At 46.0% G+C, this 15,677-nt stretch overlaps 1 protein-coding gene across 2 annotated transcripts in view; it reads left to right on the forward strand.

Annotated features, from left to right (window-relative positions):
• Positions 1-15,677, forward strand: part of LOC147633617 (endoribonuclease Dicer homolog 4-like) — a 156,892-nt gene that overhangs the window by 85,677 nt on the left and 55,538 nt on the right. For both annotated transcript variants that reach the window (XM_086806748.1, XM_086806749.1), the window contains 5 exons: positions 4,961-5,099; positions 5,191-5,281; positions 10,781-10,964; positions 11,061-11,221; positions 11,297-11,518. In XM_086806748.1, coding sequence (XP_086662874.1) covers positions 4,961-5,099; positions 5,191-5,281; positions 10,781-10,964; positions 11,061-11,221; positions 11,297-11,518 — 797 coding nt within the window. The remainder of the gene's footprint in view (positions 1-4,960; positions 5,100-5,190; positions 5,282-10,780; positions 10,965-11,060; positions 11,222-11,296; positions 11,519-15,677) is intronic.

Genomic DNA, 15,677 nt, shown 5'->3' on the forward strand with positions numbered 1-15,677 from the left:
GTACAAAATAGTAATAAAGAAAGATAACAAAAATCTAAAAGTATAAAATCTGATCTAGGTACATGAGCAGAGAGCTCTCATATCACCCTAATACATCCCTCATGGGCCGCTGTGGAGACAAATGAAATGATATATTAACGTCTCTAAGAGGCCCTAATGGCCTATGAGACCAAAACTGAGAGTACATCTAAAGTTGATGTCTCATCAAAGAGAACAACTAAATGAGACTAAAAAGTACAATAAACTGATTGTCCTATAGTTATAAGAACAGAACTGTACGACTCCGAGATGATAGTGAGTAGAAAATATTGGAAAATACTGAAAAATGTATATGAGGTAGATCCATGTATGCTGATCAGTTGAGGTGTTGCCCTCTCCTTAGATTAAGTATCTCCGCCATGGGGTTGTCTAGAATGGAGAGGTCATAGAAGCGAGGTAGGCGCCTCCGATGCCGAGCAATAATGGCTCTGATCTGGCGATGGCGAGGATGCCGTGGTTGGGATCCTAGTGAGCGTGGCCGACGAGCACGACATAAGATAACTGCTCTATCAGTGGTGACTCCCTGGGAGCGTGGTCGGTGCCCTGATGGCCCAATGGAGGAGGTATCAAGAGGTGTGGGGCTGGGTTGCTGGTGCTGGTGCTGGTGCTGGTGCTGAAGGAATTTGTCAGGGTCCTCTGTTTAGGTACATCATGGCTCGGCCTCCTGTCTGCCAAGCGGGTCTCTCTGTGTCTCTTGAGCTGAAGTAGAAACAATCCCAGGCATCTTTGATCCTCAAACTCCATGATCCCGCGTAACGGCCCAAAACCCTCTCGGAAGAGGCAGTGATATCTCCTTCGGATCTCATAATAGACTAAACATCGGCAAATGTAGTGTTCCTCTATCTCTACCACTTGGTAGCATAGTTGACAAATGCAGTCATCCAAGATCTGATGCACATATCGCCCTGTCTCAATCCGCAGCTGGTGTGATGAGGTCCGGATCTGTCCAATGGCACAACGTATCCCATGTGATAGGTGTACATCCATGTACGCCGGGCGGGTGATAAAATCATCTGGTGAGAGGTGTAGAAAATGGCTCTTGTAATGAGCCATTTTCGTGCCTAAGGGCTCAAGGGGGCTAGTCCATGTCCTCTTTGTGTCCACTCTGATGATATCCATCCTGATCACGCGGTTTTGCTCTGAGCGGGTGAGATCCAAAAATTGACAATCCAGACTGTACTGAAAGGGTGGTAGGGCCTCTATCCGCAAACCATGTAGGTCAAACCATGATCTCATCTGAGCGTACCAACAATGAGTATCTCCATCCTCTGCCAACTGTATGGATGAGGTCAATGCCAATCGGGAGTACCTCTGCTGAGGGAGCTTCCATAGCCACTGTGAAAAGGTAACTTCCTGGAATAGGGCCTCGGTTACTACTAGTGGGGCATCCAGCTCAGCTCGAACAATCTCATGTGGTACTGATGATTTGCTCCGAATCATGTGGGCAGTCATCATGATCAGTGGTCTCTCCATTTGCCTCCATCCCTCATCTGTCCCTCTCTGAGATCTGTGATGTATATTTAGCCCTTCAATTGGACATATATCTCTTCCTTTAGCGTTTCGTATATCACTTTCCTTTGGGCATGCATCTGCTCAGTCCATTCCTTTTCAAGCTCCTATCGCATGGTGTTCATCTCTGTCCTTATGTGAAGCTGTATCTCCTCATAAAGGGCCTCATCTCGTCGGGCCATCTTCGTAATCCTTCGTGAGCGAGGGGACATGATCCCTTCCCTCAGTCTTCTGTGGTAGGCATTTGGTGCCTTCGTGGGTGTGTGAAAGGTTATCTCACCATCCTGTTCCCCCTCCAGGGGTTGAGACATGTTTGCCCCTACTAGTTGCTGCCTTGGGGACCCGAGCAAGGGTGGGTGGGAAAACGCGACAGAACTGGCTGTGCACAGAGTACAGCGGAGAGGCGTGCAGGTGAGTGCACATAGAGCAGAGGCGCACAAGTCAACTCAGCAGGCGCAGAGTTGGATGCGCAGAGAGCAGAGGCGCACAGGTCAAGCAAAATTGTAGAACTGGCTGCGCACAGAGTACAGCGGAGAGGCGTGCAGGAGGGTGCGCATAGAGGAGAGGCGCACAAGTTACCTCAGCAGGCACAGAGTTGGATGCACACAAAGCAGAGGAGCACAGGTCAAGAAAAACTGTAGAACTGGTTGCGCACAGAGTACAGCGGAGAGGAGTGTAGGTGGGTGCACATAGAGCAGAGGCGCACAAGTCAACTCAGCAGGTGCAGAGTTGGATGCGCACAGAGCAGCTGAACTAGCTGCGCACAGAGTACAACGGAGAGGCGTGCAGGTGGGTGTGCATAAAGCAAAGGCGCACAAGTCAACTTAGCAGGCGCAGAGTTGGATGCGCACAAAGCAGAGGCGCACAGGTCAAGCAAAACTGCAGAACTGGCTGTGCACAGAGTACAGCGGAGAGGCGTGCAGGTGGGGGCGGATAGAGCAGAGGCGTACAAGTCAACTTAGCAGGCCCAGAGTTGGATGCGCACAGAGCAGTACAACTTGCTGCGCACAGAGTACAGTGGAGAGGCGTGCAGGTGTGCGCATAGAGCAAAGGCGCACAAGTCAACTCAGCAGGCGCACATTTGGATGCGCACAGAGTAGAGGTGCACAGGTCAAGCGAAACTGCAGAACTGGCTGCGCACAGAGTACAGCGGAGAGGCATGCAGGTGGGTGTGCATAGAGCAGAGGCGCACAAGTCAACTCAGCACGCGCAGAGTTGGATGCGCACAGAGCAGAGTAGAGTAGAGAGAGAGAAAATGAAATGATATATTAACGTCTCTAAGAGGCCATAGTGGCCTATGAGACCAAAACTGAGAGTATATCTGAAGTTGGTGTCTCATCAAAGAGAACAACTAAATGAAACTAAAAAGTACAATAAACTGATTGTCCTACAGTTATAAGAACAGAACTGTAAGACTCTGAGATGATACTGAGTAGAAAATACTGGAAAATGTATATTAGGTAGATCCATGTATGCTGATCAGTTGAAGTGTTGCCCTCTCCTTAGATCAAGTATCTCCGCCATGGGGCTGTCTAGAATGATGAGAGAGAGAGAGAGAGATATATATGAAATGAAATGAAATGATATATTAACGTCTATAAGAGGCCATAATGGCCTATGAGACCAAAACTGAGAGTACATCTGAAGTTGGTGTTTCATCAAAGAGAACAACTAAATGAGACTAAAACGTACAATAAAGAGAACAACTAAATGAGATTAAAAAGTACAATAAATTGATTGTCTTAGAGTTATAAAAACAGAATTGTAAGACTCCAAGATGATACTGAGTAGAAAATACTGGAAAATGTATATGAGGTAGATCCATTTATGCTGATCAGCTGAAGTGTTGCCCTCTCCTTAGATCAAGTATCTCCGCCATGGGGCTGTCTAGAATGGAGAGGTCGTAGAAGCGAGGTAGGCGCCTCTGATGCGAGCAATAATGGCTTTGATCTGGTGATGGTGAGGATGCCGTGGCTGGGATCCTGGTAGGCGTGGCTGACGAGCACGACATAAGATGACTGCTCTATCAGTGGTGACTCCCTGGGAGTGTGGTCGGTGCCCTGATGGCCCAATGGAGAAGGTATCAGGAAGTGCGTGGGCTGGGTTGCTGGCTGGTGCCAAAGAAAACTGTCAGGGTCCTCTGTCTAGGTACATCATGGCTCGGTCTCCTGTCTGCCAAGAGGGTCTCTCTGTGTCTCTTGAGCTTGAGAGAGAGAGAAATGAAATGAAATGAAATGTTATATTAATGTCTTCAAAAGGCCATAATGACCTATGAGACCAAAAAGTTACATCATGGTGGATTTGATACAATGTTTGGATAAAAAACCAGAAAATGAAAAATAAAGATGATACTACTGGCACCTAGAAAATGAAACTGGAACTGGAAGGTAAACAGAAACCCTTATAGGGTGTGAATATAGTGAGGTGTACGCTATGGAGGTGAGTGGAGTACAGTGAGGGGATACAATATCATATGGGACGTACACTATGGAGGTGCCTCCATCTCATAATATGTGCCGCATCGAACGCTGGCGGATCTCCTCAATATCCTCTGTGGTCAGCACATTGACTGGGTGTACCGCATATCTCGCAAGAATAATCCGAATCCGCCGCTACAACCTCCGTCTATGCTGAGAGAGAGAGAGAGCACAACAAAAAGTTAGGGCCACCTTACCACATGTGATCGCAGTAGAGATGAGGATTTCTCTTGATGCTTTATTTTTCATAGTTGATGGGACGAGACAGGTGCTCCCTTGCATTCCCGCCCGCGGTAAGTTGGGCAACCACTTAACAAGTGTCCCCTTGCGTATCCAAATCTTAAACTGACATGTGGTGGGATGCCCACACTGTGACCCCACTCCTAATTAGCTAGGGTGTCCAATTTATAAGCTGTCTGCCCTTGTTATAACTTGTCTGCCCACATTTCAATGTGAACCTGTCACTTACTCATTAGTTATAAAACCTTAGAAATATTTAAATGGTTAGAGGGTTTATAATTACCATCTGTAACAGCCATAAAATACACCTGTCAGGTCTCAAATAGGATCATGCACATGTGCCCATGGGGTTCCCAGATGTCTCGGGCGGTGGACGTTCATATGCATTCAAATCCAGGCAATGTTCACACGGGAAAGCAAGTTCATGCCTGGAACTCATGCCCAAGCAAACATGCTTTATTCAAATGCACCGTTGACTAGACAATCTTGCTTCTTCCAAGCGTGTACTCCAGTAAATTCAGAAATAAGGGGTCAAGCTGGTGACATCATACTCATATTGTGTGAATTCATGTTGTGTGTGTATATACGCAGGGATGTGTATTCATACTTGCATTGGATATGTAGTGGTTATTTATTTTTCAAATTTTTAAATCTTTCCTTATGGTTATGTACATAAGTTATGTGATTGTTTGTAGGCTGCCAAAGAGGTTTTCTGTACAGATGAATATAGTTTGGATGAGAGAATAGAAGAAAACTGTGAGGCAACTCCTAACATAGACAAAGATGTGTTCTTAAGAGACATCTATCAATGCCTCAATCAAACTTTTCTACAAGGTAAATTTTCCTGTTTGAATTGTCTTAAGAACTTACTGTTTGGCTTGAGTTTCTGTACCTTTGTATAATCATCACTCTTTTTGGATAGCAGGTGATTATGAAGATTTGGAGTTAGACACTCTAAAACCAGACCTTGTGTCAAACAAAGTGGCTGCTTTGGTTAATGTGCTCCATAATTTCAGGTCATCTTTTTCTTATTATTTTACTGTAATAATGTTGTGATACCAGGGTAAGTACTTTCTCTGGATTCCAATGTCCCGGCCTTTGACAAAATAGAATCTAGCCCTCAGAACAACCTTGCATAGGGGTGGAAAGGCATACAACAATCACGGCTATAACCCGGAGTAGAATAAAATCACCCCAATATGTAAGGTGATCTCAACCACTCAGGAGAATCATGGTGCCATGAAAGACGTGTGGGACTAGAGGAAAAGAAAATGCCATGGTCCCACTCCCGCATAACGCGCTTTGCCTACGCGGAACAAGAGGACCCTTGAATACAAGCCCAAGTAGCCATGAGAGTATGGATGACATCACCCCATATAGGCTAATGCATTGAGACTCAAAAATCTGGACACCCTCAATAGCCCTCCGTGAATCTAGCTCTCCAGATTTGCCATGTTGTAATGCTAGCAACAATTTCCCAACTGGTGTCAATCCTCTGTCTGGGGGGGGGGGGGGGGGGGGGGGGGGGTTGCGCGGTTGTATAATGTGAGTGAGGGACATCCTGCAACAAACCATGCTCTGCAATACCTCAACGAATGAAAATATGCTAGTTGACCTGGGCTCTTGAGGCCTGGCAAAAGATCTCGATTCTCCGCATCTCCGGAGAGGTAGGCCATTTTGTCATTGCTCTCGTAGAAAAGGTGCGGACGAGACTAGGAAAGCCAAGCAACTGCCTCCCAAGTAACATACATGGCGCAACCACTCAATTTGAAGGCTGATTACTCGCTTTGGCCTAGTCCACGGCCTCCCAAAATGAGAAAATGTTATCAAAGATGCTCCTTACGTGTATTAGAATCCATTTTGAGTATCATGAATGACATCGTGCAAAATAGGCTGCAATCTAATGCTCACTGCCTTAGAATCTTATATGCAGTCCCATGTAAGGTGATAGGTCTCCACTGACCAATCAATGTCATATCCCCACCCTTAGAGATAAGGAAGATGAGCCCCTCAGTGAGAGAAGAAGGCATAGAACCTGTGTCGCACATGTTCCGGAGAGCCGATGTGATCTCTGCCCCAATCTCATCCCAAAAAGTAATGAAAATAAAAAAGGGGAGGGGCCATCCTTCCCTGGACACTTACCATGCGGTAAGGCATGAGGAACATGACTGAACTCCTGCATAGAAAAAGGGGCATCCAGAACGGCACACATCTCCTGAGTGATCAAATGTGGCAATGCATTCGATACCTTCCTCTGTGCCCTGTGTCTAAAGTCAGAATGAGGCTCAATGCTAAGAAGTTGGTGAGAGAAATCGGTGGCAATCTGTCTAACCATAAGAGGATCTGAATGAAGAGTGCCATGTGAATCTTGCAACTGCCTGATACTATCTCTGGCATGAGATGGGCCATGAGTAGCGAAGAATTGTTTGTTGCTTCTTCCACGCATCTAGGTCCAAAAGGATTCCTGGGCATGGTAGCGATACTCTGCACGTTGCTCAAGAGAGTGATGAAGCTTTGACCTAACAATACATAAAGAATGTGCAACCCAATGAGCTTGAGGATGTTTCTCATTCTCTTTTTGTAAGGTAGTCAGTCTACGTCTAATAACCCTTTCTAAATCCAACGCCTCTTGCCTCTGAGAAAGGGAACATATGTGATAAAAGTCACTAATATCACAGAGAGCAGAGGCCAGGCTTTGCGAGGCCTGTGAGAAATCATGAGATCTCCAAATATCAAGCATGCGACGTGACAACTCTGCATCTCAGAACAAATGATCAGGGATGCATACATGGGGTATCGACTCGGGTCTCTAATGGGCAATGATCTGATTTTGAAGTGCTTGCAGTAGTAAAAATATGGCCCCCTCTGTCAAGCACCCAGTCATCCAAATAAAATCGGTCTGAACGTGCATAAATACGTCTTGCATCCCTTCTCCTGCTAGACCATGAATAGAGAACAGGGGATGGTCTCCTTGGAATGTCATCCTCATGCCAACAATCTTTGCCATGAATGGAGAGTATAAACCTCTCCCAGGACGCTCTCTCAAGAGGATGCACCAAGCCCTCATGTCCACCTCTTTTGTCCATTGGCATCTCAACCATGTTAAAATCCCCACCAATAATCCAATGGTCAGCATGAGGCATCATCGAAGTGAGTGATTTCGAAAAAGACAATCCTCTCACCTCTATGGTTAGGAGCATAGAGGTTAAGAATACCAATGCGTGTAACAACCTGATCCATTGCGCTCTCGCAGGCAAAATGACACCATGTCCAATGATGCAAGGCAAGACCAAAGCTGAAGCAGAAATACAAACACCACCTTTGGTACCAATAGCTGGCGACCAAAAGGTGTGTCCTGAGAGAAGCTTGCCTGATCTCCCACACTGGCTAGCATCCAATTTATGCTCTTGCAAGAGCAATACATCCATAGGTGCACCTCTAACTGCAATGTGGAGCTGAGTTTGGACAATTTGTTTCCGCTGATGCGGAAAAAAACCCCCAAGACCCTAAATGTTCCATGAGACAATCCTCATAAGGACTCAGAGTAGGAACGACGAGATCGCGTGGTCGACAAAGGACCCCCTTTAGAGACGGAGGTACGTCTCGCATAGGTAAGGGAGGGAAAATATGATGATGAAAGCCTTACCTCTCGTTCCCACTCGTGACTCCGGGGAAAAGCCAAGGCTGGTCCTCAAAGCTAGAGAGGTACCATGACAATACGACTGTGTAACATCATCCTTGACGGTGCGATCATCATGTAACTGTAGTGCAACATCCTCTTGCGAGGGATCCAAATCCTGTGCCTACAGAGCCTCATCCTCCAAGGACATCCTGTGAGGCAAGAGCTACGTAGATAAGGGTTGGTGCTCCACTAGGGGTGCGGGTAAAGGGGCAGGTATGAGGGTCCGAGGGCACCTGCTATCTCTAACCAGAACCCAACGCCGTGTGGTCTGCTGGGGCATAGGGGCAACTTGAGTTTGGGCAACTATAGAAGGCATCTGCTGGGTAGGACCATGCCGCCTCCTAGCATGGCCTCTTGATCTGGGACAATCTCTAGCAATGTGGCCCTGTGGACGACAAATCTGACACTGGTCAGGTTTGCCTGCACTCTCCATCCTCTAGCGGAAATGAGAGCCGTCAGGTCTCCGAAGCATGATATGGTCGTTAGTAATCGATGGATCAGGAACAAGCACAAAGACCCGGTGGACACCATCAGAGGTGGTGGTGGTAACACCCGTGGAAGCTGAGGCGGGAGAGCTCGGAAGGGCCGGTACCTCTAAAACCTGGCCAAAGGATGCCCCTATGGAAGCTAAGAGCTTCCAATAAGACCGAGGAAGAGCAGGGAACCGCAACAAGACCAGGGTAAGGCGCTGATACTCCACCACTGGATCAAAGCACACCTGGTACTGAAAGAAGAAAAGCAGTTGCCAGCCAACACTTGAGAAGTAGCTTCCGGGAGAAAGAAAGTCCACCCGGAAGAAGCCTCGATCGAGAAAACGTGTATCTTGGAAATGCACAACAAGCTCCGAAGGGAGAGCTGCTAGAAGCTATTCATGGGCCTGCGAGCAAGAGGGGTGGGAGCCATAAATCCTCGCAATAAGGGTGGTCTGGACCTCAATGTCAATGTTGTGGTGAAGAGAGGTGAGCTTGTCTTGCGAGAAATTGATGATTCTCCCAGCCTGTGGGGGTGATGAAAGAGCTCAGATGCGATGAAGGTGTCCTACACCTTCTAACTTACATATTTCTGGGTTGTGTATACTGAATTAGGGTTTATATTTTAGGTCTAACCTAGGTAGGAAATGACTTCTTTGGGATACTTCTTTGACAAGAATCCCATCCAAAGAGAGCATGATGAACAAGTACACAGAGAGAGTAGCGCCCATCATCGTCAAAGAATTGAAGAAACTAAAGCTTTTGCAAGGTAGTATGCAGCGAAATGGATGGCACAGAGTTGATGGTAGCATTGGCAAATGGATGGCACAGAGTTGATGGTAGCATTGGCAAATGCCAAGATGGAATCGCCTAGGGTTGAGGAGTGTCCCACGACCGAGAGCGTTAGAGGGAGAGCTTCCAAGATAGGAGGAGCTCATGGGAGACACGATCACGGAAGGTGGTGTTCCCGAAGAGGTATCGTAGCCCAAGATGCAATTGTTAGAGCCAGCTTTAGAGAGACGGAATATTCCTGCTGAGGTGGATCTCTCTGAATCCCATTTGGAGGAGAAATGAAATCAGCCCAACAGTTTCCGAAGAGCTTTCAAAGAGTCTCTCTCTCCGAGTCTGATATGAGAGGGAGGATGAGGCTACATCGCTTGTAGAGGTTATAGTAACCGAGCTAAGGAGCTTGGAGATTGAGTGAACATATATGGAGCAGAGCTCACAGATAGACTGGATTGGAAAGGAGCAAACGTGCATGTTTCGCCCTAGTGCTCCAGGTTTAACAGGAGGGAATGTCATGTGCATCACATCCGCAAGTGCCACACGGACATGGATCTCAGCATCAACCGTCTCTTAGGCAAGATAAGGGTTGAATATGGTCGGATCTGGGCAGTTTGAACATCCCAATAAGTGCCTAGAGCTGCCCTGGACATGCGCCCATGAATGACAACTTTGGGGCACAATCATCAAGAAAATGCAACAAGCAAGGTTCAAGGCAGGCTGTATTCGGCGAGACATCTTTTGCACAATAGGTTAGCATGCATGAACCCTATCTAAGTCTAGATCAAAGAAGCATTGTAATATGAGCATGTTGGCAACAAACAATAGATTTGGTCTACTCTCTTGTCTTACGTGTGTTTGCTAGAGCCTCGAACAAGAAGGTTAGTGTTAATCTTATTTGCTCAGAATTAATGAAGATCACGCTTACGCATGCATGTAACACAACACTTGGCAAGGTGTGACAACACATCATAGAGCAAGAAGTTGCATCTGGCCCACACACTCGGTACACTAGAAGGCTCTCTTTAGTTTATCGAGCATATGGAATCTTGCTTCTGTTATGAAAAGGGCCAGCCTATACACCCACACTAGTCTTCAATGTGCATTTGCAAAAACGATTTCAAAGGGCTACGGTGTTCTCAATGAGATGTGCAAAATGAGGCAGCCCCTTGAAGAAGTACTTGAAGACTTTGGATTTGGGAGAGCAGACCCTGGCCAGTTTACATGGGAACAGAGAGAGTGGACATATGACATTGTTTAGTTAGGCACCCTGTTATACAATTATCCAGCGTAGCTCACAGGAACAAATGAGCTAAAGTGACTAGGCTCGCATGCTTTCCTCACCTGCTATCACCCCTTGAAGGCCTCTCTACTTTTATGAATAGTGCTCACAGAGGCCTATCAAAGCAAGATTGGGCTAAGAATTATTACATTTGGACAAAAGGGGTTGAAGCTTAATCACGTGGGGTTTATTAGCTGGGTCAGAGCGATTAGACTTGCTGCAATTTTACTTTTTTTACAGGTGCTCAAAAAAAGCGATTACAAGGAATTTTGTCTCACTTGATTCTAATGTTTTACAGGTTTTCACAACGGAAGTGTATAGTTTTTGTGGAAAGAGTACTAGCTGCAAAAGTCTTGGCAAGTTTTCTTTGCCAAATTTTCAAATCTGTACGATGTGAGTTTATTGTTGGCAGTCACTCAAGGATGGGCCACTCATCCAGAAAAGTCATGTCAAAAACACTCGATGATTTCCGGTCTGGAACGGTCAGGCTTTGCTTTCAAATTCCAAATGAATGTTTATTGACCATGTTGCTAACAAAGAAAGTGGATCGCTAAACAGAAACATGATTTTTTTTGTAGGTTGATTTGCTAGTAGCAACAAATGTGGCTGAAGAAGGTCTAGATATTCAGGACTGCAGCTTGGTGATCCAGTTTGATATGCCAAAGACCCTCCGGAGCTATATACAATCACGTGGGCGTGCTCGTGTGCAAGCTTCTCAGTACATTATTCTAAAGGACAGGTAGGAACTACAGGAGCATACATACCATAGTGGCCAGATTTTGGTCTCACGGGGGTGTCTTTCCAATATGTGCAGGACAAACTTTTTGGAAGATCAGTTGTTAGGGAATTTGATCGAAAGTGAAAGTTTTGTGAAAGAGAAAATTTTGAGTGGGCATGACCTGGGTTTGGATCCAGACCAAAGGGAAGAGGACTTTGAGTTTGAAAAGTTTCAAGTGGAGAGCACAGGAGCAACTGTAAATTTACATTATAGTGTTCAACTACTTCACCACTTTTGTTCCAAGCTTCCAAGCGATCAGTAAGCTTGTCCAAGTTCATGCATTTTGCTCATCGTTCGATTAATATTTTCCTAATGTAGTTGTTAAGCAAGGAACCAGAAGTTCATTTTATATCCACTAACATTCCAAAGTCTTTCCGAAGTAATTCACTTGGTTGAGCAAGCTAGCGATTTGGTAAATCTTGTCCAATCTAGCTGAATAGTGCTTAAAGCATCCACTCTATATGAAAGGCATGTGTAAACCTGAGCTGCATGATGCTTCCCAACAGACTGGTTGTAGTGACTGGTTGAAGTAGTTGTGTAAGGCTTTGTAGCTCTTGAGCAGTGCTCTATTTAAACGACTTGCCTGAACTGGATGGAAAGTTATTGCTAGTATAGCTAGCTGTATAACTTGATCGATCCAGAGCTTGAACAGTTTAACAGAACAGAAAGTAGACAAAGTTAGTAGTAGACGTCTTATCTGTGTGTAATTTGTCTGGCTAAAGTACTACAAAACAAGCATTGCTTCAATTCAAGCGTAAGCCAGATTAAAATATGGAAGGTGAATGAAATCAAGTCCCCCTCCCTGCCCCTCCAAATCCTTCAAAACCCCTTCCCAAACATGCAAGGGACACTCACATACACATGGTCCATGAGTTAGGGAAGACATAGCTGACAATGTTTGGCAGCTGTGTATAGAAATTCAGTTGTGAACTTTTTTTTCTTTTGCAAGAAAGACACTTTTATTAAGTATGAAAGAGCCAATGAGGTGATAGCCTAAGTGGTACAGGTGCTTGTCTAGGACCAAGAGGGATCATGGATTTAAAACCTGTTACCCCACGAGGCACTTCCTCGAGCGGATAAAACTGCCTATGGGTGGTGAAAATGATAACTACGGGAGGATCTTGGGCATAAGGCTAGTTGAAAAAAAAAAGTATGAAATAATCACATTGCATGGCTAGGTTGTAGGATCCACGTGCCCGAGGTCGAGGGCATCGCGGCAGCAGCAGTACATTGGCAGTCATCACAGGGCCTCTCATAGCGGTTTCTCTCGGATTTTTGGAAGAGGCTTTGGGACAGTTTTTGGCCTCGAAAGATCATGCTCTTTCTTTGGCTGCTTGCACACATGAATTTGGCGGTTGGCATGTGGTTGGTCGTTGGCAGTCGACCAACTACTTGTCCGAGGTGTGGCCACCCTCAGGAGTCTCAGCGACATCGTCTTTAGGATTGCTTGATAGCTCATCATATTTTTTTTTTGTTTTCAAAGAAGAGACTTCTATTAAGCATGAAAAAAGCATACAACAATCATGGCTATAAGCCGGAATAAAATAGAATCACCCCAATATGTAAGGTGATCTCAGTACTGAGGAGCATCATGGTGCCATGAAAGACCTGTGGGACTAGAAGAAAAGAAAATGCCATTGTCTCACTCTTGCATAAATACAACGTGCTTTGCCTGCGTGGAACAAGAGGACCCCTAAATACGAGCCCAACTAGCCATGAGAGTATGGATGATATCACCCCATATAATGCTGATGCACTGAGATTCAAAAATCTGGACACCCTCAATTGCCTCCGTGTGTCTAGCTCTCTAGATCTCCCATGCTGTAATATTTGCAACAATCTCCCAACCGGTGTCAATTCTCTGTTTGGGGGGTGTATAATGTGAGTGAGGCACATCCTGCAACAAACCATGCTGGGAAATACCTCTACGAATGAAAATAGCAGTGTCTGTAGCACTGTCCTCATAGAAAAGCTGCGGACCAGACCGGGAAAGCCAAGCAACTCCCCCCCAAGTAACATACATGGCGCAGCCGCTCAATTTGCCCATAAGTTGGGCTATAGAACCCCACATGCGTTGTGCAGCACTGCATCCCCGTAAACAATGCAATACAGTCTTAGAAATTGCCACACATCTCGGGCAGGCACTTGCTACACCAAAAACCGATCTCGATCGATTGGTGTGGAGACCACCATGTAGAAATAACCAAAAGAAATGAGAGATCTGGCTCCTTTTGTATGAATGCCAAAGCCTATGCCAATAGTTGCGCTGTATCATTGGAGTGATGTCATAACACTCTCAATGAGGCATGAGAGTAGGGATCCTATGCATCTGTCGAGTGATGAGAAGCTTGGCATTCCGGACCGTGTAGCTGAAAAAGGGAAGGCTTTTCAATGGATCGGAAGCATCAATCCACTCCCACTCACCTCGATCCCAATGAAGATATCTAATAGGACTGCCACCATACAGCCACAAACACCAAAAGCCATGAGTCACTATCTAAGAAGAAGGATCAATGAACCAGTGCTTGCCCAAATGACCAACAATCTTCACTGGACTAAGCCTGGTGTCGCGGATGATCCCCTCCATGTTGAATCTCCTCAATCTCCAACCAGGCATTATAGAATAGATGATGCAATCTATAGCCTCTTGGATCGGGAGAGCTATTACCTCCAAAGGTATGCCTATCCTAGAAACGACTCCCAGCCATCTCGGATAGTAATCTCCATGAAAGATCCCAGAGAGCCACTCATGCGTATAGCTGCATCAATCTGATCAATACGTATGCGAGAGCCCCTAAGATGCTGAATGGATGCAGCTCTCCGATCCATCCGAAGACTCTTGAAGGTCTTCCAAGCAAGAACTGTATAAGCAAATTTCTCCCATCCTGACTACTGCATGTAACGAGATGCATCGAGTGGCCGACTGGCCTCGTCCCGAGTGAACTCATTCCACATAATAGGTTGTCAGTCAACCTCATCTAGAGACCTAGGAAGCCTCTATTGCAAGAAAGGTCTCATGCTTCCCCTTGCTCTGACAATGGCAACAATAAGAGGGGAAGATGGTGCCTTGATACTTGCATCTCTGTGAACAAAAAACGTGTGCTGGGCAGCCAATCTCTCCCAACACGGGGTGTACATCCGGAAATCTGAGAAAGGAAAAAATCCTTCCAAGGCTCAGTGCCTGGTAGGAAACCTCTAACCGCAAGTTTGCAAAGCAACGCCTTGCATCAAAAATCCGGATCAATAATATTCACACCCCCCCCCCCCCCCCCTCCTCCTCGTATGGGCTGAATAACTGTAAGCCAAGCTACCCTCGCACTTGTGTCTGTGGTGCCATCCAAACCCGACCAAAGAAAATTGCGGATCAACCTCCACAATTGACCAATGCACGCATGAGAGAAGCACCAACAAGAGGCAATAAACCAGACTGAGGCAATCAATACCTGATTAGCCACCAACGCTCTCGAGGCTAAATCCAATCTCCTAGAGCTCCAATGAAGAAGCTTCTTCCAAATACTCGTAAGGGCTGGAGTGAACTGTTGTGTAGGAGAAATATCAACCCCAACTTGGCATCCTTACTATCTAGCAGTGCATCCTTTGCTGATCCAAGTAAAACCAAGCTCTGCACCCCAAGCAACTCTCGGCGAGTCACTAATCCAAAAACCAACAGATTTCTGCCAATTAATGAGGGTCTCTGCTGCTAAATAAAACTCTTCTAATGCGACCCGGAAGGAACATGAACATATGTGTGAGGTCTTCAAGAACATGGTCGTGTCATCAACTATTTCAGAGTCAACCAGCTCCTCTTGATTACGAGGAGGTAACCTCAATCCAGAAATACTAGCAACGGAGCGGGGGAAGATGCTCATGGCCTCTGCGACTATGATATATAATAATGGGGCTAAAGGGCATCCCTGGCGTACCGAGCGAGAGATTTGAAACCCCTCCTTTATCACCTCAAGTGAGCACACTATTGTGGGCATCATGATACATGCATGAAGCTCCCCTGATCCATCTCTAAGAGAAACCCATATGGCTAAGAGTACCCTCAAGGAAGTCCCAATCGAGTCTCTCACAAGCCTTCTCAAAATCCAAAAGCAAAATGGCTAAAGGCTGATTACTCGCTTTGGCTCATTCCACGGCCTCCTAAAACAAGAAAATGTTATCATAGATGCTCCTTCCCTGTAAGAGTCCATTTTGAGTATCATGGATGACATCCTGCAAAATTGGTTGCAATCTAATGCTGATTGCCTTAGCAAGTATCTTATATGCAGTCCTAGGTGTTGTCCAATTAAGGCTGAGTAGGTTTGGTAGCAGTTTCTCCGCATTTTCACGATAGACAGGACCTCAAGCCACATCCTTTTATGGGGCACTGTTGCTTGGGCCACTGAGGCTGAGTTTGTCATGGCTTAGGATG

The sequence above is a fragment of the Cibotium barometz genome, chromosome 12, assembly GCF_041138505.1.
Source record: "Cibotium barometz isolate CiBa-2024 chromosome 12, ASM4113850v1, whole genome shotgun sequence".
NCBI lineage: Eukaryota > Viridiplantae > Streptophyta > Polypodiopsida > Cyatheales > Cibotiaceae > Cibotium > Cibotium barometz.